This window comes from Homalodisca vitripennis, chromosome 2, assembly GCF_021130785.1.
Source record: "Homalodisca vitripennis isolate AUS2020 chromosome 2, UT_GWSS_2.1, whole genome shotgun sequence".
NCBI classification, from domain to species: domain Eukaryota; kingdom Metazoa; phylum Arthropoda; class Insecta; order Hemiptera; family Cicadellidae; genus Homalodisca; species Homalodisca vitripennis.
In genome coordinates, this window is record NC_060208.1 from 161,793,513 (window position 1) to 161,821,205 (window position 27,693).

The 27,693-nt window shown below is 31.1% G+C and overlaps 1 protein-coding gene across 1 annotated transcript; it reads left to right on the forward strand.

Moving 5' to 3' along the window:
- Window positions 1-27,693, forward strand: LOC124354935 (uncharacterized oxidoreductase YjmC-like). The gene is made up of 9 exons (XM_046805747.1): window positions 1-248; window positions 12,240-12,428; window positions 13,932-13,993; window positions 18,101-18,154; window positions 20,138-20,236; window positions 22,399-22,594; window positions 22,718-22,872; window positions 24,881-24,991; window positions 27,070-27,693. Exons 1-9 carry the CDS (start codon window positions 98-100, stop codon window positions 27,115-27,117), a joined length of 1,065 nt encoding a protein of 354 aa, XP_046661703.1. The 5' UTR covers window positions 1-97; the 3' UTR covers window positions 27,118-27,693.

A 27,693-nucleotide genomic window follows, 5' to 3' on the forward strand; every position in this document is an offset into this window, starting at 1 on the left:
ACGCAATACTGTGCCGGTCGCTGCTCGAGTGGTAGGCGTACGTCTGTCGTCTCACTTGTACGCGATCAGCTGAGCTAGGAAGAAAGTTAGATTAGACATGGCGCGAATACCGGTATCAGAAGTCCGTCGGTTTTGTATAGATTGTATGACAGCTGTTGGTACTCCTCAAGCTCAAGCTGTCTCGCTAGCAGAGGTTCTTGTTGAAGCTGACCACAGAGGACATTTCAGTCATGGAATTAACCGACTTGGTAACTATTTATTTTGCTTCTAAAATTTAAATTTTGTTTCTTTTATTCATAAAAATTGTGAATTGAGAACTAATTTGATTTATTGAAAAATAATGTTAAAAATTCTAACAATCTGGTTTATCTTTTTAAATGTATTAATAGCCTAAATGTTAATGTTTTGTTACATTTTATAGAATTTACAATATATATTTTATGTAATTTTGCAAATATAATTGTATCCATATATTTTTTTACATAAATAAGTTGTAATTTAATATACTTAACATAAGTATATAAATGCTAAATACAATTATTGATTTAAATTTGGAATTAAAATCATTCGACATTCTCTTTTATAACAGCTATATAAGTAATAGTAAGATTGTAAAATATAGAATAACGTGATTGGCAATATTTTTCAAATACGCTAGAATTTTGTAAATATTAAAAAAACTTCAATCTGAAAACCTCAAGTAATGGGTGTTGTAATGCTGGCCCTGCCCCTGAGCATGTCTATTTTCGTCAAGGCTTCTTGTATTTTATTTTATTTTTGCTTTCCATCTGTTTTAAAATGATTTAATAATTTTATGTAATTAGTTATTTTTAATTTAAGATCATGCCTTTTACTTTAATAACTAAGCATCAATTCCATAAGATCTATATCACAGCTTGTACAAATATCAGTAAAAACATACTGATAATAATAATTATTAGCCTATTAGTATAATTGGGTTTTTTATTTCCTTTATCAATTAAGAGTATAAATCCATAAGATTTGTAGTTTGATTGATTCATCTTAGGTTTAAGAAGATGCCATTTTATGGAATGAGATTTTTTTGAGCAGCACACATACACACACATCCAATTATTTGCCTACTACTAACCTAATATAGAGCTTAGTTGACATTTTTATTTCAAATTATAATTAACTTTATCTCCAGTGATCTGTGTTATGTTTTCTATAAATTTAATAATGTTAAACAGTTTCTAAATTTAAAATTTATTTACTTAACACAACTTTACTGTTTGCAAAATTAAGGTTGGTTACTATATTGGACAAACTGGCTGAAATTTTAATGAAAGGTTTAAAGAACTCATGTTTGTTTACAAGCTTAGAAAACAAATATCATGTCTACTGTAAAATCAACTTTTCACTGAATATTTATTAGAAACTAATCATAACTATACAAATTTTGAAAAGAACATAGAAATTTTAGGTATTGAAAGGAAAGGAGAAAAATTAAACATGAAAGAAGAATCACATATAGGTATATCTAAATTATAATAAAGATTATCAAAACATTTTAAATAGCAATCTGAAAAATACGACAAACCCAATTTTTGAACAAATTAAAATATGAATTACAGATACTAATCAAAAATACAAATGTGTCATATAAATTTAACATATGTTTAAATGGTCCACATGTGTATATTTAGTTGTTTATTATTTATTTAGAGGTTAATTTACACTGATGATGGTTGAATACCAAAACATGTGATGGCAATAAAATAATTTTAAAGAGAGTTTTAGTTGACTACTCATTATACTAAAGTTTACTATTATAATAGGCAAAAAACACTCATTAAGTTGTGTAATAACTTAAAACTGTAAATAAACTGTTAACATGTGTGTAGATCCCCCACAATTTACAGTAGTAACTGATGTTAGAAACATCATGAGGACAAGTTGACAGAAATATCAGACCACTTAACAGATTAGATAAGGAGCCCTTTCTTAGTTAATTGCTAGAGAGTATTACTTTTAGTAGTGACTCATAGAGGAACTATTTTCACTCAGTCTATATAGAGCATCAGATATGAATTCTTATAATATAACTCAGCTTCTTAACTCTCTTTTTAAACAATTCTTGAAGAAAAACCAGGTTACTATTTATTTGATTGGTACTAGACATTTGCTTGTGTACAATCAGTGATTAACCAGTAGAGAAAATATCATTCTTATAGGAAATTTCTCTTAAGTGTAATTTTAGGTTATTCCAAATTTGTTTTTAGGTTCCCAAATCCAACATCTCATATTTTATGGGAAAGGGCATAAATAAGATCAACTTTTTTAGTTTTTATTAGTTCACTTTTTGGGCTGTCTGTTAAGTACAAATTATGCAATCTATATTAAACCAATTTTAACTAAGGCCATAAAGACTTAAAATTTTGAACTTAACTGAGAAGTAGATAACATTGCAAAATGAAAACAAGAATAAAATTCTAAAACTTTTGTTTTATGGGTAACCATGATGGCAACAATAAAAATTCAGTATAAACAAATATGTAAACAAAATGAGTGGACTAAGAAATATCATATGACATTTTTGAGTAAGCTACTAAGACATAATTATGATGAAGATATTTTGTTTAATTGGATGATTTCATACAAATATAGAACATTTAACCTTAACTTCCAATGGGAGACCTGTGGCTAGTTGGCCTAGTTAGACATCAGATCTCAGTTAGAGATAGCGCAGGTTGTTCAAATCATGTCCGTGATCATAGCACTTTTTATCAGTACCATCAACCTTGTACTGTATTAACTCTCCTCCTTATTCTGTTTGATAAGGTCCTCACACAGGCCAATGGCCCATGAGGACAGGCAGGATAAGGCAATGGGATGGTCAGAGTAGGCATTAGTTTGTTAACTTGCTTTCTTGTCTGTTTTTAAGTGAATATTGAGTCTAAGCTCCATTACATCTTCCTCTTAGTGCAACGTCTGAAATCTGACACCGGTATAGATTGACTCCTGGAATCTGGAGTCCACGTCGGTGTGATGAGATCCATAAAAAGTCAACGACAAAGACGTCAAAATAAAGTCCTTGCATCATTTTTACACCTAGCTTACAAAGGAGATCAGTCTGGTTACCAAGCATCTATCCAATGTAGTCTAGATGAAGAGATATTCTTATAGCCTCATCAGTTGCACAGTTGAGTTCACTAAGATGTCTTAGACACGATTCAGAAGCATGGTGGAGAAACCGAGTTTTCTACACATAAACTAGCTATGGTGAGAAAGGTACAAGATATACATTAAAAACACTTCCCTCTTTGGTACAGGAGTCAATCTGACTCCAGACTTGGACTAAGTACAAGGTGACATGGATCTCAACTCACTATTCCCATTGAATAAAGCCTTGCTCGTTAGCTATGTTATGTTTGTTAAGTTCTATTTTGTATCAATTTCAAACTGACTCAACAAACCAGAAACTTGACATTTGATTTAATAGCTCAGAACTGGTGCTTAGTTATTAAATGGATTAGATTTATTTTTAATAGTTATTTTTCCTTTACACGTCCTCCTTGCTATGTCTAGTAAAGTGCATAACAATATTTTTCTTTCTATTGTGCTGCATGGAAATAGCATAAGCTAAGTAACATGTTTGCTTTTATATTACAGTATTATATAAATAGCAATCAATTTTGTTAATACCTCTGAATCAGGTTCCAGTTGTGATTAAAATTATGTTTTTACGACTGCCAACATCAGGAAAAGGTATTATAAAGATTGTTCTATCAATCCTACTTCCGGGAATAATAGGATGTGACATTACCCACAATACAGGGCCGTCCGAAGGGGGGGGGGGGGGCGAACGGGGCGGTCGCCCCGGGCGCTGCGGCCAAGAGGGCGCCGCGCCGCGGCTAGGAGGTGCCTTACTCATAGTCAATATTAAATTTTTAAAACAAAATTTCAACGATATTCTACTATATACATACAAACCCCCAATCCGGTGCCTTAATATATGTTTAAAAAGAACTTGGTTTGAACCATATACTTAAAAATACTGTTTATTTTTTAGTAAGTTAATTTTGGCAACACCGCGCGGCAAAAACAACTTTGGCAACACCGCACTCGCAACTCCAACTAACACTGTCATTGCGTCTACACCGTATAGGTTAGGTTGCTAACTACTCTCGTGTGTTTAGTGTTTTGTAGAGACTTAGAGCTGTGAAAATTAAGCGAATGTGTACGTGAGAGGTGAGCTTCGTATTGTATTAGTACCTACATATACAAAAGCTACAGACATGTGGTTAGTTAATATGTGTTGGTTGTCATATGTATTGGTAATAATTATGTAAATGTTGTTTCAACCAAGGTACTATGTGCACTCTAGCTTGCATGTCGTAGCGTAGGCATAAAAAACTACGCAACATGTAGACCAACAGATTTAAACATTATTTTTTAAATTCATTTTAAGTAAACAAGCAGAATTTTTTGAAGAAGTTTCATTTTATTTGAAGATTATTTTATTTAAAATGTCTAAAAAACTATCAGGTCTAAAATGCAGCAATTAATACTGAGCTCATGGGCCAAATACAAAAAGAAGCCGAGAGATGGCAACACATACTAAGAAGAATTATTGCTATTATTATTTACTTTGTAGAACACAACTTGGCTTTTCGTGGAAACTCAAACAAAACTTTTTACAAAAAATAACGGAAACTTCCTTGGGCTTATCCAGTTACTAGGAGATTTTTTGATCCGGGTTATGATGGAACATTTAAGATGCATTGAAGAGAGTGAATATCGAGTTCAAGTGTTGTGTCAATATTCAAAATGAGTTGATAAACTGTCTGGCAAAGGAGGTGAAAAACAATATAATCGAGAAAATAAAGCTGTCACGGTACTTCTCAGTTATGTTGGATTGTACGCCAGACGTAAGTCATAAGGAACAAACATCTCTCACCATTCGCTATGTTCACGAAGAAGAGGAGATCGATGGTGAAATTGTTATTGAAGAAAGTTTTATAGAATACACGATTACTGAGGAGTCAACAGGGGGAAGCAACTGGTTTGCCTTATTGTTTGGCACGATGTTTTGTTTGAGGTAAACTTGATAAGTAAAACCTTACAGGGTAAAAGCACTGATATTGCTTTAACATCAAATCTGCTGCAAAAAACTTTACAGTTCATAGATTGATTTTCGTAAAGACGGTTTAAATGACTAAGTTTCAAAAAGCCCAAAGAGATTTGTAGTGTGAAATTGACGTGGAACTATTGTTTAAAGAAAAACGCCAAAGAACAAAAAATAAGCTTTTTGATTATGAAAGTAAAAGTGACTACAAAGCAACCCCAGAAGAAGAATTTAAAAGAAACGTTTTCTACCCACTATTGGACATTATGCATGCTTCCCTAAAAGAAAGGTTGATTCAGTTTTCAAACCACAATTTGAAATGGGAGTTCTTATACGACCTTAAACAACTCCCTCACGCAGAACATTTGAAGGAATGTTGTGAAAATTTACAGAAACACCTATCGTTTGGGCAAACCTCTGACATAAGCGGAAAAGAACTTTATCAGGAACTCCTTCATGTAAAAACTATTGTGAATGAAGTAAGCCTAGCTAAGGCAACCCCATTACAAGTTTTAAAAGTGATTAAGAAGACAGACAGAAAGGGACCCTATACACAAACTTATGGATTGCACTTCGAATCCTTCTAATTGTTCCCATATCTGTTGCCAGTTGTGAAAGAAGCTTTAGTAAGCTTAAATTAATAAAAACCTACTTGCGTTCTTCAATGTCTCAGGAGAGACTGTCATCCCTTGCCATGCTGTCTATTGAAAATGAAGAATGTAAAAGGCTGAAGTTAGAAGACGTTATCAAGAATTTTGCTAGTGCAAAGGCCAGGAAGATTTCTTTTTGAAAATAAAACTATCTCTGTCAAAGGTAAATAATAGTTATGACATTAAGATTGAAATAGTTATGCATTGCGTTTATATCTGTTACTACTATTAATAGCCCTAAAGTTCCACAAAAGTATTGTATGCCAAAGAGCCAAAGTAATAATTTCTTTATATCTATGTATATAGGTATATTCAATATTCTATTATCTATTCTAAAACATGTTTAAATGTACATATATAATATATTTGGTATTTTTGTTACACACAGAAAACGGAGTATTTATTTACATATAACAATTTCCAAAAATTCCTTATCACTTGGTATCGCTGTACTGACGAAAATGTAATTTTTTATGTGGGGGCCCCCAAGGCATGATTTGCCCCGGGCGCATTAAATACTGGGGACGGCCCTGCCACAATATACTGACCCCTTTTAACTCATCCACCTGAATTTTTAATTCCTTACCTGGAATTAGTTTTTATTAATGAATAATTGAATAATAAGGATAAACAACCCAAGTATTACAAATTATACAAATTTAATCTTTACAGATGATTTAAAGACTCTTCTCTTTAATGTGCTATTTTTTATTCTAAACAATGAATGTATAAGGTTAATTATTTCATAACTGTTTTCAGTGATATTAAGATATTGTTACAAATAATGTTCATGATAAGGCAGTATGAAAAGGATAATTGTTGTTTAACAGGATATTTGGGATTCCCAATACTTGTCATTATTATCCTGTTGGTAGAACAATTTCTCACAAGTGAGATTTCCTGTTGAAACCACGTTTTTGATAACTATAACAAGCTAATTGGAACTTTTAAAAATTGTGTATTAAGTTGATTTTGATGTGGAGTACACCTTAAAGTACACCTTAACACCTAGCAATTTTTGTCTGTGCTTATCTGAGAATCAGAGTGTTATAGCAACAGGAAGAGATTTTAACGAAAGGTATACAAACAGAAATGGGTCACATCAGTATGTACAACAACTAGTTCATACGTTTTGTGAAACAATATCAGCAGCCAATAAAAATAGTAGTGGGGAAAGGGTAATGACAGTGACAGCTCATAAGAGTGATCCTTGTAGGGCTCTGAAGATTAAAATTGTTAGGATTCTAACACACAATAAAGAGTGTTTTTTAATAATGAGTAAAATTGATTTTTAGAACACTTAGGTATAAATCAACTGACATTAAATTTTTTTAATTAGATTATATTATATTTAATATTAGAATACTATATTTTGGCTATTGATGGTTATAGTCAAATAAAAACTTAGTAAAGATCCTTACTTCAGTACAAATAATTTATTTACTCATTAATTCAGTCAAATTTTATTTAGTTCGTATAAGTATTTTGCATTGAAAATAAGTTAAAAATATTAAATGAGTATTAAGTTAGTCTCACAAAACTGCCCAAAAATCACCTATTTAAACACATAAGACGGATGCCGCACTGAGCATTAGACTGATTTACATTAAAGCCTTGGGAGGACTCTGACAGTGTCCATGAAGACAATGATGGAAGCACTGGCTTCAAATTTTTTACTATTAACATGTTGTTGGTTTCATTTGATTATTGCAGGCACTTTAATTTTATATAGGATAGCTAGTTTAGTGTATAAATAATATTTACAGTTTTTATTTTTCTTGTCTTTAAAGGCAGAGGCTCTGTCCAAGAGCCCTTAAGAACATATAGCGGCCAATTGATGAACTAACTTAAATAGAAGTTTTATACCATTTTATAATAATCCATCAAGCTCTCTTCACCAAGTTTCAGCTGCACACAAACTTTTTATTTGATCAATACAAAACTTTGGTTACTTTTCAACATAGTCCCTAGCAACACTTAAAAACTTTCCCATCTTTCTGCTAATTTGTATATGCCCTCAGCATAACATTCTTTGAGTTGATCTTGAAGCCACTTTTGCACCGGATTTTTTTATCTCTTCATTGGATTTAAAATGTTTCCCTCTTTAAGGGATCCAAACTGATGGACATCTACTGGAAGGAGGTCAGAGCTGTAGGGATGTTTCTGAAGTTTTTCATTCATCAGCTGTACCATATGTGGACAGACGTTGTTATGAAGCAAAATCATTTCGTTCAAATGGCTGGTCTTATCTTGTTTTCAAATATATAACACTTTTGTAATGGCTTTTGATTGTTCTTTGGCCTTCAAGAAAATCACAATACATTTTCCCCTGAAAATCCTAGAGTACTATAAGCATGACTTTACTGGCAGATGGCTGGGTTCTGCATTATTTGTGAGTGGGAGAAGTCGTATCCTTCCACTCAAGGCCCTGTCATTTTGACCCTGGCTCATAGTGGTGAATTCTGTTTCATCACACGTTACAATTGTTTTCAAACTTCTAATGGTTGTCCACTGTGTTGTTTGTTAAAAACGTTTATACCGCCACTTTATAACTGTTTCTATTATTTGTAAACATTCGATCAATTCAAAAAAGTTATCTCCATGTATTATTTAATGGATTTTACAACATTTCTCACCTTCAACAACAAAAAATCTGACCACAGCACATTGCTCTTCCACGGTGCAATTCTCTAACAGACTCGCCATTGTTAATTGAGTAAATTTGAGGCTATGTATACAAAATATGATTGAACAGCTGATCAGATGTCATCGTAAAGTTGACAACTCTATGCGGTGAAAGTTTCACATGACTGTTTTTGAGCAGTAGTAATTTATCTTGTTACTTATTGAAAGACCCTCTTACATATATATTTTTAAATACTCCCTGTATAACATAGAAACAGTTAAGTAATATACCGGTAGAGTATTGCTGATTTGCTGATGTCACTGTATGCATTGTAATGCCTGTAAAACCTGATTGTTTTAAACAGGTTCGGTTAACTCAGAGATCTAATTGTAGAATTGTAGATACTTGCTGTCTATGTATTATGAAGGACGTTTACAATAAACTATTTAAATATATGAATGTATAGACTGTATCAATGTTTTTATTCTTCTTTCGCTATCTCTTGTGGAAAAATGTTTTTACTATGTATTCAACTGTTATATATAAACTGATTATGTTAATGTACTCAATACACTCCCTTATCTTATCTTATCCTATCTTCAGCCCTCTTATCTTATTAACATAATTTTTAACACAATTTATATCATATAAAAATTATCTCATTGATAATTGACAACTATTTATTTATGGCCTGAAGTTAGCATCAACAACTAGTAATTAGTTTTTTGAACAATCATCAATTGCTGCATTGTATAGTATTGATGATTTGCTTGTTTTGTAATAGACCAATAAACTAGAGGTCCCCAGTTACTATCACAACGTGATATGTGTTGTAACAGTTTAGCTTTTATTATACTCTCTTGCCTTTTCTCATTAACTCTATTGTATCAATTACTTATTTTATAAAATTATATCACAACACTATTCAGTCATATAAAATGTTGACATGTTACAAATAAATATGGTTAAGGTCTATATCTTGATTTCACAAAGTATTAATTTAGAACATTGACTGTGAAAATCAGTTATTGTGATCTGTTGAACTTAAACATTTTTGAAATTTGTATAGTCATGTATTAGAGTTATCCCAAATATAATTGTTCTCATATCAAAAGTTTAGTCTCGTCAAAACCCTTAAATTAGTTATGAAGGGGTGTGTGTGTGTGTGTGTGTGTGTGTGTGTGTGTGTGTGCGCGCGCGCGCGCGCGCGCCTGTGTGTGAACTACATTTTAATTTTAGCTCCAACTTTTTTGAGGTATTGTATATTTATATAAAAGCTACAACTGTTTATAACCATGTAAGTTATGATACCAATAAGGCTCAGATACAATATTTTAATAGATTGGAAAAATTATCTCTTTTAAAACTGGATGATATTGTATCGCAATTTATTATATTGTGTATTAATATTGATTTAATAAATTTTGTATTACATTAACCATTACAGCTTGGAAAATCAGGAGTTGTGAGCAAAGCAAACTTGAGCTTACTGTTACTCTAATAATAAATGTTTACCTCATTGTTACATAAACAAAGATATTTATAAAATAGATATTATAAGAATCTTTCATACTACAATCTTACTTATGAAAACTCATGTTTAAGTATCATTTACATTGTTTTTCATTCTTTTATTACCTAATAGACTGTAGTTCCAGTAAAGAATCTTTCATTTTTTAAGCTAAAAGTAGTTAAGCAGCTATTCCACATAATAAACACTTTTCCAATGCATTTATTTATTTGTACATTATTTATTTGTGACATAAAGCAGTACACCATTTTACTTAGATTAAAATATGGTTTCTTAGGAAATCGTGCAATGATTAAAAACAGTATACAAAAAGTGTTACGAAACTATGAATGAAAAATAATGATTTATAATTTATAACAGTAACAATAAATCAAGCTGTATATCTAAAAAATAATAACAATAAATAATTATCAATATAATTATAAATAGTACTTACAAAATTAGCAGTCCAAATAACAAATATATTTGTAGTAATAATAAAGCTACATAAAAAAGAAGAACAGCAATAAAATTGTAATATAGTAACAAATAAAATTCATAACAACATTACCAATTTAATATGGATATACTACATAATTAAATGTGCTCATTCGATAACAATAACAGCAAATGTCAACAATGAGGTGACAAAAATAAAAATCAATACATAATTAACAATGTAAAATAACATCAAATTTATTTGTATGAAACAATTCTAGCTATAAATTGAAGAGATGACAAGACACTTTTGATGCTTGTTATTATTCTAGTGCACTTCTGCTTTAGAATGCTCACATATACTGTACATGTTTACGTACTCACATTATACATGAGTGGAGATAACATGTGTCTATTCTGAGCAAGTACATTACACCCTTGCATCATCATGTCTGCTTGTAGAAAACATTAGTTGCTGCCAGTCTTATGTCGCCAGTCTGTAATAAGCTGATCAGTCACATAACCCATTAAACCCACAGTCATAACTTTTAACTGACTTCTGATTGACCATTACTACAGTTGTGTCTGGCTCACTGTGTCATGAATGATTCCATTTTGATGCTCTCATGGGATTCATTTTTCTTCCATCACATTTTATTGCTATCATCCAGACTTTTAATTGATTCTACAATTAACTTTATAGTATGTTCTTGTTATTAATAATGTCTAGATTTTTGCCACAATTTAATTAGCTGGCTTAAAATTGTTTAGTGATACGAAGACAACAAAAATAAATTTTGTCTTCAGTTTCAAGGAAAAAACATATGCATGCACTGCTAAGATTTTAAAGCAGCCTTTGTAATCTGGTGTTTATAAATGAATATCAGAGTTTTAACGTTTAGTAGTATTTATTATATTAAACGTATAATTGTTACTATTACATGAAATTAAAGAGCAACTCAAATAGTTATATGTACAAGCTAAATACATATGTTCAATGTGAGCTCCATCTGTTACACGGCACACATCAAGACGATAGCCCAGTTCTTCCCAAGCTTTGATCAATGTGTCTGGAGTGATTGTTGCAACAACTGCTTCCTGTTTCTTAAGTTGGGATGTCACCTGGTAAAAGGTCGCATACACACAATCCTTTATGAATCGACAGAGATAGAAAACACATGGTGTCAGGTTGGGTGAATGTGAAGGTAAACTATAAGGTCATAGTTATAAGCGTTTCTGTGAAACATTCAAAATACTCATCACTGGAATTGCTAATTAATGACTAACCTCCCGAACTGATTTCTGTAAGCTGTGCGTAAAAGTTTCTCTCACTTGCTCACCACTCTCTTCACTAACCATTAGTCATCCTGTATTTTTCCCTTTGCAAAGGCAACCAGTATCTTCAAATTGCTTATACTATCTACAGATGTTATTATCACTTGGAGGATCACAACCAAACTTTATACGGAACGTACATTGCACAGATTCTACAGAATAGGTCTCTGCAAACTGCAGAACACAAAAAGCCTCTGTTCACAAGTCACCATTTTTCCTACTACTGTTTGTAAGGGATGGCGGAGGGAACATTGTGTCCTCATGTGCACAGGTGACAACAAACAAAACTGTTTGAATTTCTCTTTGATTTACTGTATGAATTATAACTATATGTAAAAAAAACTGCAATGTGTTAAAACCACTGATATTTATTTACAAACACTCCATATTTACTTTTTACGGGTGCCTCTAACTCTAGGAATTTATGGCATCAACTTTAGGTTACTGGTGGTTGCCTAAAGGTTTAATGAATTTGTGATTTTATACAGCATAGACAATAATTAGCTGTTTATGTTTGAGAATATGTGTTATAATATGGTACAAGCATTCATTTTATGACTCTTATTGATGGTATTGTGTTGTAACGTATAGAGATGTATGTACGAGATGTGCAGACAAAGACTACTGATGGATCTGCGGTACCCAAAGTCCTCCAGGAGTCCGCAGCTACAGCCTGGGTTGATGGGAACAATGCCTTGGGTCCTGTTGTGGGTAATTTCTGCATGGACATTGCCATCAAGAAGGCAAGAGATTGTGGCGTAGGTTGGGTTGTCGCCAAAGGTACCAAACATTTTTTTCTATAATCTGTAATGTTCTATTTTAATTATCAGTGAGGGAGTGTTCTTTGTTCATTTCTTTCTATTATATATATTTTGTTATGTGTATTTATATCACCTGATGGTAAATTTTGGAAGTTGGTTTTCTGACTTAGAAATCTTTGAAATGCCAGATAAAAAAATATACAAAGCTGTAAATCAAAATTATTTTGCTCATTATGATTTTATGATTACAATATGATGTTTATAATTCATTTCAAGGCCATAAAATAGTTTTTGTAGAGCAAATTAAACTGTTTGATGAGATTTTTTGCATCCTTGAAATTAACTGTTTCTCTGTATAAGTAAACTAATTAAACTGTATACAAAGTTAAATTTTTATTTTTAACTTGTCAAAGTCTGATTAAAACTGAGAATCATCCACTTAACATTTGCGCAATTTTATTTCTACTATTCATTCAACATTTATATCTGATTTGCAGCAGAAAATATACTTATTTGTTTTATTTCAAACTGAATTATTTGGTTTTCTTTAAAACTGATTTATTATTTTGTGAACTATATACCTTATTTAATAGTAAAATACAAAACCGAAACCACTGTCAACCACTCACAGTATGTGACCTTGAACCTTGATCTTGGCCATAAAAGTGTCTGCACTAATAGCTATTATATCAAAGCCATGGCATTTTTTAATCTAAATTACAAACCATGGTTACCTCAAAATAAATCAAACTGTCCTTTGTGCTTGTTTGCCACTTTGTTTTTATTAATTTACCCAGTTTTGTTAGGTATAAGAAATGATGAAGAAAATCAACTGTAAAAGGAAATGAGTACATTAATTATTTAAATGGTAGGGATTGACAGGTTCTAGAGAGTTCTATGAGTAGTGCTTATTACCGTAAATGACTACTCATTTAAGAATATAATTTTTAAGCTATCCAGAAAAATACATGGAGGATGCATCAAAATATATAAAAAATACAACTCAATATAGCATTACACAGCTACTTTGTCATTACTTTGTTTTTTACAGATTTATTTTGTGTTGTAAAATTTGAGATATCGTACTTCGTATGGACATAAGCTTAGTATTTTTAAGAGAGCTGTTTTAAATGATCTGTTATGTGCCTTTTTATAACTGTTATTTTTATTGTCTCCGTTAACCAAATTCATTTTAAGATATTTGTTTAAAGATATTGTCACTTTTTATATTTATTTACTTAAAACTTCCTTTAGAGGCGCTTTTATGTTTCTCTCACATGAAAATAATTTTGATCTATTTTTATACATCTATTGCAATCACAACAAATGGCTTTCATAGGCTTTCAGCTATTGTTCACATAGCATTTAATATTTTTGTTATTACATATGTGTATTTTTTTAATTTGAATAAAGCACTTTTTCATTAATTCTGGCTTTTCAATCAATATATTAGTAATTCCTTATTGAATTTTTATTCCAAATCTAATTTTTTGTTTAAAAACCAAAACTGTGACTTTTCCAGGATCAAATCACTATGGAATTGCTGGTTGGTACAGTATGAAAGCGTTGAATCACAATATGTTAGTAAGTAATTATTAAAATTGTCTTATTGTTTATAACAACAAGATAAACGAATACAGTATAGGTTGTAACATATCTAAAATATTTATTTATATATAATAAGAGTCTAATTTAACCATTATGTCTTAAATAAACAACACAGGAGTATGTCAGACCAAATGTGTTGTATAACAGGCTTCATTATGGATAGAATGAAGCACATGCCTCTTCGTCATAAAACTTGATCTCATCTATGGAGAAATAAATTTTAATGTAGAATGTCAAGTCTATAGCTCAATTTGTTCTTGAGATATTCTGTGGGTGAACAAAAAGACAAACAGAAGAGACATTTAACAGCCACTTGAGTGATTAGTCTTCACTGAAACATTAGCAAAGTACCATGGAGGAACATGCTCTATCCTCTTATACATGGATCATTTACTTTTTTAATTCACTTCTATTGTTTCAATAATTTGTTTATTCTTTGGGTAATCTGACAAGAAGATTGAAATTGACCTGAAATTTGTTTTTAGGATGAAAGATTTAATAAATTAGACTAGTAACTTTGTAAAGACTTTTCATTGTAATGACAAATTTCAACACATAATACCATAAACTCATAAAAGTCTTCTTACATTTTGTAACAGACTGATATTTTATACAAATTTGTGTAGTATTTGAATAAAACTCTATGAATATTACAATAAATATCTATAGTATAGACTATTTTGTTATATTAACATAGAGTTGTGCTGCTTCACATATTCTATAAAATCTTAATATAAATAAAAATATCACTTTTCAGTCTCTTTATCAAGTTTAGTCTCAATCTATTTATCGTGTCCAAATAGTTATCGCATTCACTACTTTTCATTATAAGCCCATATGCATACACATATATGTGAATTATCAGACTTTTTTATTTTATATTCTGGAGGTTATGATCAGAGAAAAATAAAAAATCTTCAAAAAATTCCATCAGTAGGGTAATTGCGATAGGCAGAGCTCTATAAAATCTACCTAAAGCAGCCTAAATAAACTAAAATTTGAGCTGAAAAGTAAATGTATATGGTCAAACACAAGTGTCTTCATAATTACTGAAGTGATACTATGAGTCTATTAACAATACTCTTCTACTCATATTATTTAATTGCGATAGGCAGAGCTCTATAAAATCTACCTAAAGCAGCCTAAATAAACTAAAATTTGAGCTGAAAAGTAAATGTATATGGTCAAACACAAATGTCTTCATAATTACTGAAGTGATACTATGAGTCTATTAACAATACTCTTCTACTCATATTATTTAATTGCGATAGGCAGAGCTCTATAAAATCTACCTAAAGCAGCCTAAATAAACTAAAATTTGAGCTGAAAAGTAAATGTATATGGTCAAACACAAGTGTCTTCATAATTACTGAAGTGATACTATGAGTCTATTAACAATACTCTTCTACTCATATTATTTAATTGCGATAGGCAGAGCTCTATAAAATCTACCTAAAGCAGCCTAAATAAACTAAAATTTGAGCTGAAAAGTAAATGTATATGGTCAAACACAAATGTCTTCATAATTACTGAAGTGATACTATGAGTCTATTAACAATACTCTTCTACTCATATTATTTAATCGTACAAAGTATATTATAGGAATTATAAAATTAGTTTAAGTCTTTTAGCCATTTGTACATCAAATTTGATTCTTTGCTCACACTCAAAATAGTCATAGTTATTCTGATCATATAGTAGGGGATGAACTAAGAAAATTGAATATCATGCTAGTTACTGTATAGTCCCTAGATGGCTTAATATTTTGTAACCATTACAAATTGAGCTATAAAAATTTACCTCTTGTTAGTGTACATGAAAAAATATTTTAACACTTATTCAGTGGGCTGTAATAAATCCCATGGGGGCTGCCTGCAAAAAGTCAAGAGGAAAAGTTTTAATGGGAACATAGGTTGAGTAACATATCATACTAAAGTTCTTTATTAATAGAACATAATGTCTCAAACCCGACCTCAAAAGGTTGATCCTACCCAAATTACGCTTATTTAGATTTTAAAACATTGGTAGAATCAGGTTTTGTAATATCTGTGAAGAGGAAGCACAACGGTGAAAGAACAATTTTTTGAACGGCAAAGTAAAGGATTTTGTTAATAAAACACAATTTATTTATCACTATACTGATTGAATTTTAATACTATATACAGTGATTTATATTCATGGAAGAGTGCTTTGTGCCACCTAGCAATGCGCTAATTGGAAATAAAAATCCAACACTGCAATTTTTAGATATTGATGTGAAATTGTTTAGGCTTCTAGTAGTATTTAATTTCTAATATCGTTCAAATCTTGGAGCTAATTACGATACACTTTGTCTTTTAGATACCCCCAAATAAAGAAATCTAGTAAGAATAACTTAGGAAACAAGCAAATCATTAAATAGCTCATCGTCTACTGATTAGTGAGGATAAATTAAGTCCAAGTACTGCCTAACGTTATTTCCACAATGAGGTAACATTTCCTCCATCCTGCTATAAGAAAATGTTTTGGAAACAAGAGCGCAGGCTAGCTGGTATTGCTGGTATTATGTCATGTTACAAAATAGTGTAATAAAACTCTACTTTCAAATTATCATCAACAAAGAATCGTCCCACCATTTGATCTTGTACAATTACTGGTCACAACATTCATTTTTGTGGACACTTTGTCTGATTTTCAACTTTCCATTATGGTTAGTATTATTCCTGGGGCAGTTTCACCAGATAAAAACAATATCATTTTTCTTTATTTCTGGGGTCTACAATATAAATGTTACATGAAAACATTAATTAGTCAACATTTTAAATTTACCTTATAATAATCATATGCGAACATGGCTTGACTTCCCCTGCATTAAGAATACAGAAATAAACCTTAATTGTATTTTACTAATAAAAACCTTTAATTTGGTGTTTAAAAATGTATTCTGTTACCGATGTGCTAGCTCTTCATAGATAATACAAAATCTGACACTATCTATGTTTTGAAACCTCAATAAGCTGCCATTTTGGGTAAAGTGAAGCCTTTGATGTTGAGTTTGTGTTAGTGTTCTACTAATAAAGACCCTTAATTTGATATTTTACTCAACCTTTGCTCCCATTAAAACTCTTCCTCTGATGCTTTGTGAGCTGTCCCAGCAGTGCAAAGTGGTCCACAGAACACATATTAAAATAGTTTTTTTTTTCAAGTACAGTAGAACCCCTCATATCCGGCCACCACGGGACCGAGTCCCTGGCCAGATAAACCAACCTACAGTACACAGCACTTGACGAAACAAAACAATTGTACTGTACTGTACTAACCGCACTGGAAATAATCAACGAACTGTTTACAGGTTAAACCTATTAGCTCCACTGAGGACAACACAGGAAAATGTAAACAAATAGATACACCAAAATAACGCAAGAGTCGTGGGAGACTAGTGCGTGCAACTGCGCGTCTGCAAGCCGTAGTAAATAAATTTCGATATTGGCTTCCGGGAAGTGGCCGGATAAACCGAGGTGCGGTAAAACCGAGGCCGGATATGAGGGGTTCTACTGTACACTAATAGGATGTAAAGTTTTGTAGCTCTATTTGTAATGGATAAAATAACATTAAGCTATCCTAGGAATTTTTAATTGACACCTTGTACAAAGTGAACCAGATGATTACAAAAATTAGATTTATCACTTCAGATTACATCAAAAAGTATTTTTTCATAGCCTGATAAGTTTCAAATTTATAACTCAAACTATTTGATTATTAATTTCATTTAATATTTAATAGACATATAAAGTAACTCTACAGTAAATTATGACAAGCTGTTCTTGTGGGAAAATTAGTGCCATAAAAGGTATGTTGATGACCTTAAAATATGTAATTGAAGTCAACAGAATAAACCTTCCTAGGATTTTTTTTGTCCTGCTTTATGTGACTACTTGTTATTGTACATCAAAACATTGTTTTCTTTTGTTTTTTAATAATGTTAATTGAGGCTATGGTTTGAATTAAAATGATTCTTGTAGTATTTTTGGTAAACTACATTTGTGAAAATAAACTTTATAATTTTCTGGTCTGTAAAAGTTAACTCTGTATTGTCTGTTTCAGGGTATGTCTTTTACCAACACATCCCCTCTCATGAGCCCTACCAGGAGTAAAGAGGTTAGTAAAATAAGAAAGAGGGTTGTTTAATTCCAAGTACCAATCTGCCATTAGGAAAATATATTGATTGATTATGATTAGCACATAGACCTACCTATTACTGAAATACTATAACCTATGGTATTATGAAATTCATGCTGAGAAATTGAATATATTTCTGCAATTTATTTTCAATAATAAATTTACACAATACAACTATCACTTCACAATAATGGGGAGAATAAAATACTTTATTAAATAGGATATATTATTTTTGCTTAATGATTCTCTTAGGTCATTTGTTACAAGTATAAGTTGTTTATATTGAATATTAAATTCTCTTTCTACTCTCTTTAAATTAAAATTTAATTAAATTGGTCTGTTGAAATTTTTACAGTTTTGTTCATCTTGTATTAATACAGAATGCCATCATTAAAAACATACATGCTTTAATATTGTTTTCTTCTTTTTTGTATCTCAGATTTCTATCTCTCCTTCCAAAATATTATAATCTGCCTCACATTTTGAAACATCACGTATGCATTGGTAATACCTATAAGAACTTATAAGGAATATAAGCAATGTTTCCTTCTCTGAATGGTATTCTAACCCTAAAAGAGTACCGTACTAACATCAAACCTATCTGTTATGAATAATTGAACATTGAATACTGCATACATATGTAATATGTAATCTCATAAGCATAACAACACAGAGTTATACATATATCATGTCTACTATTACCTAGTTTTTTGTAATAACATTATGTATATGTAGTCACACTGATAAAGCCGGCCCATGGACAGAACAGGAGTACAAGTAGTCAGTGTCTTTACGTCAACTGAGCTTGGGAATTACTGCTCGTTTCGGCTGGTGGTGTTGGCCACATGACATATAATAAGCATTAAATTTAGCTTGGTAAGTTGCTATGGTAACCGTTTTAAAAAGCACATCCTACCATGTCCCTACCTACATCCTAAGAATGTTTCGCAGGTATCCCTGGGATAGGCAGCAGACGACTACGACAGCCAGAAGGAAATCATGACAGGTGCAGGTGAAGACAGGATCCTGAATATATGGGTTGTCACATTCTACCAGATCTTCAATCGGGAAATGCTTGGATAGATCTTTCTCATGCGTTATCTAGAAGATATTGAAATAATTGAAAAATGTTTTTATTTTTTTTTATATTAATAACAATGATTTCTGACAAGCCATAATGGTAGCTCGACTGTGTGTTGATACTTAACACTGTCCTGGATGAGAGAGCATGGCTAACTCTAACAACTTTGAAGATAATGATCTTCTTTCTCAGCAGATGGATTGATCTATTTAGGGATAGATTGAGAAGACACACAGTACTGTACCTCAATATAAAACCTAGCACAAGTCTTATGTTTCAAAATAGATGGCAAGGAGAAGAATCACCACCTGTTTAAGTTATCTGATAAATAATATCAAAATGGCAGCATGTTATGTATATTTTGCTCTTTAAGCTCATTTATAAATTTAAAACATGGATTGATGTGTTGTGGTAAGAATTGTATAGCCACAAAATGGCACTGATCTCTAGATAATTGCTGCTTTTATCAGATTATGTCATGCATAATTGCAAGAGGCCATTCCATCAAGTTGCTTGCTTTCAAGAGGAATTGGGATTACAAGAGGGATGGAATACTTGCCTGTTGAAAAGCCTGCAGATGCACTATGGAGGACCTACAAGAACAAGTGGTAAGGTGCAAGAGTAATGCCTGTGATTAATTATGTAGTAATTGAGAGTTTCACTCAACAATATTCTATTTGGACAGTATCTATTTTTTTCATCAGTTAATAAAGTATTAGGCTAAAATTGAAAAGGAGATGGTTTTTATCCCACCATTATATCAAATTTCGTCTGCAATGTGTGGTAAGTAACATTTTAGGGTGTGGTACATCCCTTGCCAATTTTAAAATTATATATTTAATTGAATAATAAGTTACTATTATTTTTGTGGTGTGTTCCAGTCCGCACTTGGTACGAATCCGTTATCTCTGGCTGCTCCCGCTAAGGATGGAGACAGTTTTGTTCTGGACATGGCCACTACTGCAGTTGCTGTTGGAAAAGCAAGTGATATTCTTGGCATTTTTACTCTTCTCACAAAATTGTTTACAGTAATATATTAAATTGATTCACTACCCCATTCAAGTCTACGATCCCCAATATTATAATTTTCATTTGATTAAAAATTGAATTGCATTGGCTACAATACAAATATATGCCAGTTCTTAACCAGCTTCAATCTCCTTAATATCATCAAAACCTTTATGTTATATTAATCTGAAATTATCAAGAACGTATTCAGGAAAAATTTTGGTGGGTCCAGACAACTTATATTTTCCCGTTGTGGACAGAGTATAAGTCCCCACTTTGTTCCTTAAAACGTTCTTCACCCAAATCTTTGTTGAGAACGATCTTTCAGCAGTACATGTCAGTAATACTGAATTAGTTAAATAATAATAATCGTTTACTAAAAAAGTAATTGAAAAAATTGAAAATTTGGGAGGTCCGGACCCTCTTGCCGGCTACATCCTTGGAAATGATTACAATTTAGTACCATAAAACAGGCATCACATTCTGTACGTAGGACAATTGAGGGAACAATAGGACAAGGAAATCCCCTCTGCACTTAGTTCTAAAAGGACATTTGTGGTACTTCCGGAGTGACAGGAATAAAATGTAATATGGTGAAAAAAATTATTTCCTTCTACTTTTTTGTTAACAACTGTGGTATATTTTCTATTATTTTATGAAAGAAAACTCATAATTATCCAATAATTTTAATATTTTCACACAAATATATTAAACATATATATTTTAATATTGTCAATGAAATGTGTTTTATTTGTTACAACTCATTTTTAGTTTAAAATAATGTGTTAGTTTCAAATGGTGCTATGAAATGGCTATTGAAAACATGAACTTCGTCAAACTTATGCATTTAGTACTCAAAATATATTGGCAGTGAACAGTTTGAAAAGTACAAAATAGTTGATAGATAAAAAGTAACGGTTTTTTGTATATTTTAGCATTCTCGCCTGGTAATTGAGAAATATGGGTTTGAGCCTGGTGGAATAAGTGCTTTTTAGAACACTGTGTATTGAATTGATACTTATATAATATTAATTTAGTAACTATTCATGAATATAAAGTCTCTCTTTGTTGGTGCAGAACAGATTAATATGTATTGAAATTATATCAGGGTAGGTACTACCAATTAAAAAATTGTAATACAGTTGCCAAAATATGTAAGCAAGAGAGTGTGCATGGTTACAAGACAAAACCCAGCAATACACTTAACACCTGTATATTAAGAACATTAGGAACCAGCTGTACTTGTGGGGGTATCTTGATTTTAGCTGTGTCTGACAGATAGGTTTTTAAGTGTGTCGAGTTAAGACAAATATGATATGAGAAAAAATTATTTCGTATTTTTCACCCTTTTGATACTCTCCCATTTTAACCTCCACCAAAACTAGTAAGGGTGACGATTAATTCCTTTCAAACATTTCATGAAAAACTAGGCTGTGAGCTGATACAATGCAATTGGCTCTCTGCTCTTGGACTATAGAGACCAGTCGTTTAAAACATCCAATTAGGTAGTGTGGATAAAGTTAAAAAGTATCCATTTCTCAAAATCCATATTTGTTTTTATCATTCATATGTATTCAAAATAACAGATGTATTTGCTGTATTTTATCAAAGAGAGAAGAAATGAAGAAACAATTTCAAATGAGAAGCATCTGTATTACTCTATAATACAGCATGATGTATTGCACTCAACAATTTGTGGTTTTTGTAAAGCTATTTTTCTCTTTCTAGCAAACTAAACCATCTAGATTGTTTAACTACACTTAACATTACTTAAATAATCATTCGTTTAAGTAATGTTTGTTTCTTCATTTAAAGTTGTCTTATATTTTACATCCACCTAAAAATATATCCACCAGTTCAGTCTTGAACCCTTTATTATTTACAAAAAAAAACATTTTTATGAGCCTTGGGATCCAACTGAGAAATTAATTTAGAGGACTTTTTACAAATTTACTTTTTTTAGTATTTTACTACTGCATTTCAAAGGAGTAAAAAGGCATGTCCTTATTTTAATATATTTTAGAGACCTATCAGAGTATTTTATCTCAGTAAAGACAAGTGGTAGTCTGAGTTGAAGTTGGCTTAATGATAACACTATCAAAACTGCTTCCTTAAAACATTTTGTATCATTTAGATTGAGGTACAAAGAAGGAAAAATGAGCCAATACCTGTGGGCTGGGCTCAAGGACCGGATGGGAGACCTACAACTGATGCAGACCTTGCCTTCAAAACCAGCGCTCTGATGCCTTTAGGTGGGGAAGAGAGGACTTCGGGATACAAAGGCTATGGACTGGCACTGCTGGTCGAGACGTTTTGTGGAATTTTAGCAGGTACTAAGACTGTTCATATTGTACCTATATTTTTCTTCTTAATTTTATGGAGCTCCTTCAGTTATATGTCATGTCATAACGGCTTTCTGAAAATATTTAACCTTAGAAATAACTTTTTTACAGGCAGTGATTTTGGGCCCAATATTCGGAAGTGGATGGACGGCACGAGACCAGCTAACCTAGGGCAGTGCTTCGTAGCCATCAATCCTGCCTGTTTTGCTCCAGGCTTTGAGCAACGAATGTCAGATATGAATAATATCCTTCGACATTTGGAACCTGTAAGACTCTACTTATATTACTACATAACAATTTTGTAAATGGCTGAGTAAATCATTAATATATAATAGTACTAGCAGTTACCCGTGGCTTTGCATGCAATTTCATAGTTTTGCACTTTCAAGAGCACTTCTGGCTCGAGCGAATTATATTTCCGATGCCATTGTTCAATTTGCCTTGTTACTACAATGAAGAAAATATGTCGCAAAGTTTATATTTATGGTTTATACCATTCTAATTTACTTTGATAGATAGTAACATTGTCTTTTATATTTAATAAAAAATGTATATCTAAAAGTACAGTAACAATGATATTATGCATTTGTTTCTTTATAAACTAAAAAATATTGATAATACTTTAAAACTTTTATAGCTGGAATTAGTAAATTAGATAAAAAGCACAGTTCAGGGAACTTTCATCGTAGCGTAGTCTTGCTGACTGCTTCAAAGGGAGTCTTCGGTGTCAAATTCTGACCATCTTATGTTTTGTGGCATCTTGTAAGATAGATGAGTACTTACCTAATCGCTGATATCTAAAACAGCGTTAAAAATATTTGTACTGACTATAAATGTAAAAAAATTAATTCCCAAAGTGTTGTTGGTTTTGTTTTAATAAATCAATAATATTGTTAAAAATTTGCTTTTCATGAAAGCACGTTGCTCTTTAAAATTATGATGTAAATTATTTTGTAAATTAAATAGATTTACATACCCTGTAGAATTTTTTTTTAATGAAGGCAGAATTGAGATGGATTGTAGTTATTATTTGAATGTAAAATTTCTGATTTAAAAACTGGAATTATTTTACTTTTATATATGTAGAAGGGAAGTCATGAATTTTTAAATATATAAAATACTGAGCAGTAAATTGAGTGGAAAACATTTCTCTACGGGGAAGCAAGGTATACCTAATCTACAACAATAGCTTGTAAATCCTTCAGCTGCCTGGCCTGCCCTTACACTTCTGAAACTCTACCCATATTGCAGTTTTTGGCAGGAACTACTATAGGAAGGAGAATCTTAGGATCACCCATAAATTTAGATTACATTTTTCAAACCAATATTTGCAAAAGTTGTTAAACTGTGATAAGATTTTGGTGGTGTTGTTGCCATTGATATTAATATACTTAATCATATGGTATTCTTTTTCTGTTTCAGAGCAGATGGTTATTAAATTTTCCATACCTATTTAGATTTGTTTGTAGAGTTAAGAACATGTAAAGATTTTGATCCAATTGTTTGTTTGTAATCATTGTTTAAAGCAGAGAGGTGAGCACTCTTCAGTTTTTGGCATAATAGATGAAACTTTTTGGATGGGGTCTAAACCTAGTTTTAATTTCATCTGTAGTACATTTGTTTTTTACTGGCTGTTTACTTTTTTGTTTTAATTGGAGAAGCAATGTTGAAGTAATGAGTAAGGGTATTAAAAAGGTTTACTTGTAATTAAGACATGTTGTAAATCAAAGTATAGAAACTTATTATCACATTTTTTCTAATGTTTACTTTTGTTACCTTACATAGTATACCATAAAGAACTATATTGTATTGGTCCAAAAATCAAGTAAATGGTTGCCAGTAGAAGTATCCACTTCGGAACCACTTGAGTCAGAGTGGTTTTTCTCGAGAATGTCTGCCTAATTTTCCAAAATTTTCTGAATACATATAAACATACTGATAAACATTGTTATGAGAAAATTTATCATTATAGTTTAAAACTAACTCTCTTAAATCATATGTTTAAAAACATAATCTAAAAACAATTTTTTTGTAACAATGTCATTTTAAACCCATTATTTGGTGGGAGTTGAAACAATAATCCTACAAAGACTTTTCAGAAATCTCTAGTATAAAACAAGAGGGTTAAAATACAGTGTTTAGTATGTAAACTGAGAAAGTTTTTATCATTATGTTGGCATGATATTATGCCAATATTATTTTTTGTATTGTCACTTTATTGCTTTTTTAAATGCTTATTTAAATAAATTGTAAAACCATAACATACTGTTGCAGGCTGACCCTGAAAAACCAGTGCTCGTACCAGGAGACCCTGAACGCAAGAACATTGAAAAAGTTAACAATGAAGGTGGTGTTCTTTACCATGAAAATCAGCTTAAAGCTTCTGTGAGTGTTTAACTGTATCCTGAGTAGTTTGTATATATTAGTTATTTGTTACAAATACATTTAAATACAATATGTCGTTTACAATAAACATAACATTCAAAAACCACAACCAGCGTTATCAATGTAATTGATTTATATTGGTTTTTTGTTCTGGAGCTGTTTTGTTTTCAAAATGCTTTGCTTGTTTTTGGTGAAAATACAATCCTCTAAATAATCCTATCATTGTGAAATATACAAGATACGTGTACACCACATATCACGGAACAGGCTTCTTTAAGTGCTAATGCAACATTTTAAGTATTGCCATTTCATTATTGACAGATAAAACAAAAAAAACAATCATACAAAAAAAATTGTTACATCACCCAGAAAACAAAATAGAAACTGTATCAATCTACTAAGAGATAATCTTCAATGACACTGAATCCAATTCCATAGCTGGACTTTCATAATCATAGAACCCATTCTTGTCTGTGAAGAAACAGTGTATCATGCAATATTTAAAGCCTGGAGATGAAACCTTTCTCAAGATATCTTGCTACATGATACATTCACATTTATTACATTAAATTGAGTTTAATATCAGTGTTTATAAATAATAAAAGTCTAAAAACCAAGTCATAAAATGATGTTGTATGTGTTTATATAGTTAGGCTACATGTGTATCTCTTATGAGTGTACTGAGTTTGTTTACAAATTTATTTATTTTCTCATTGCCACCATGGTTACACAGAAGACCCATAATTTAAAAATATTAATGCTCAGCCAAATCCAAATGAGTGACATGCACCATCATCGCACTCAATGTTCCTCGAATGAAGCCTCATTCGCAATTTCAAGTCCATAGGTCAGTTCGTTTTCAAGATATTGTGCGGAGAGACAGACAAAAATGAAATATTTCCAGCCCCTGAAGTGATAGGCTTTGCTAATGCTCAGCCAATGTTATTTAAACATTGATATTGACATAGCTTTACCACATCTGGACTGCTATTTGATCTCGAATTCCTCCATAACGTATGCTTAATTTGTACAAAATGGAACAAATTTTGTAGCCTTCTATAAATGTTGTAGAAATATACCATTGGAAGATATCCAATCTCCTGATGCATTTAAGAATGATTGAATCTTAACTAAACTCTGCAACAGCGTCAAATTTCAGACGAACTAACTGGAAAGTGAACTTAAGCTAAACTTAACATTCATCCTATATTTTGTCTAATTCTTGTAGGAGAATTTACAAGATACTTCATATTATGACTTTGTAGCATATCATGTTCTTTAGAGTTCTTTACCCAAAATAATAACACCACTATTTTTGTAATTTTCCTTGTAAATAAGAGTTTATTAAGTAGTTGTTAATATTTATTGTTTCATTTTCATCATTTTACATGTTAATGTTCTATTAAAACAATATTGTGGAGCTGTTATTCTTCTAAAATAATTTGTTGTGGTTTGATTTGAGATTTAGGCGCATTAAATTTTGATGAATTATTTTTAATCTTTCCAAATTGGTCCTAATTTTTAAGTGATTTTTAAGGTTTGATACTTTTCTTCCTCTGAGTTTAAAAGACTGATAAGTGGTTTACCCAAAATTACCATTGATATCATCTCTAGCTTAAATAACAACTCGACTTGTTTTAGGTTAGAAAATGTTATTATATTATTACCTTTAGAACCAAACCATTTATTCTGACTTGCTATTTTTTTACCTTAGTAAAAATGGGAAATCACAATTAAAGTGACTATTACAATTTGGCCTTGTCTTGAAGCTGACATAATTATCATACAAACATTCAATTTCTTTAACATATTTTATACCAAACACTTTACTAGATACTTGGTTAGAATTTCAATCATTAAGTATTTCAAATAAAAGGTTTTAATTATGTTTTTTTTTCACTGTGAATGTCAACTAGTGAAAATAATGTAATTTGCAATAATAGTGTCAATATTTTTATATTTGATGTATGATTTTTTTACATATTTAGTCAGCTCTTTCTACAGCAATAATTTACATGGGACATTATTTAGTCTGGAATCAGAAAAATTATTGATATTGTATTTTATTTCTGTTTCAGGCGGAACTGGCAGCAAAACTGAATGTTAATCCTATGAAAACATTATAACTTATTATTAAATATCTACATTAATCTACAAAATGATGGACCAAATTATATCATTGTTATATTATTCTAGGTGGTTTCCTTCAACACTGTTATGTGTTGAAAACTGTGAACCCTAATCTGGTTTAATAAATTAACAGAATTATTGTTCATCGTGTGTCAACTAATAGATATTGTAGTGAAAGGGATTACATTATTCAACGCAATTAATAAACAAAAGAAATTATTTAAAATAACATTGGGGATTTTTCTGTCTTATAACTACAAAAATAAGTATAAATTGTCACAAAACTCAGTATGGGTTTATTATTATTAACTTCCCAATTTATATGTTACAAATCAGGTTTAAACCCAATTTCTGAAACTTAATCTATTATATATAATTATATTTCAATTGATGCTATTTCAATATTGTTTGTGAGGATTTCAATACATACGCTTATGTATAGCTTAGAACATTTATATTGAACCACTAAGAATATTTTTTTGCATTTGTTATAGAACCTTGATCAATTCTGTAAAAACTGCACAAATGATTTACTTTTATATAGTATGAAATTAATAAATTATTATTGGAAA

What these genes read in the sequence shown, in the direction of transcription:
- LOC124354935 (XM_046805747.1), top strand. Translation starts at nt 98, where the DNA reads ATGGCGCGAATACCGGTATCAGAAGTCCGTCGGTTTTGTATAGATTGT. An exon ending in GCCCTACCAGGAGTAAAGAG is followed by an intron (nt 18,155 to 20,137) that starts GTTAGTAAAATA and finishes GGTGTGTTCCAG; the next exon opens with TCCGCACTTGGTACGAATCC. An exon ending in AAAATCAGCTTAAAGCTTCT is followed by an intron (nt 24,992 to 27,069) that starts GTGAGTGTTTAA and finishes TTTCTGTTTCAG; the next exon opens with GCGGAACTGGCAGCAAAACT.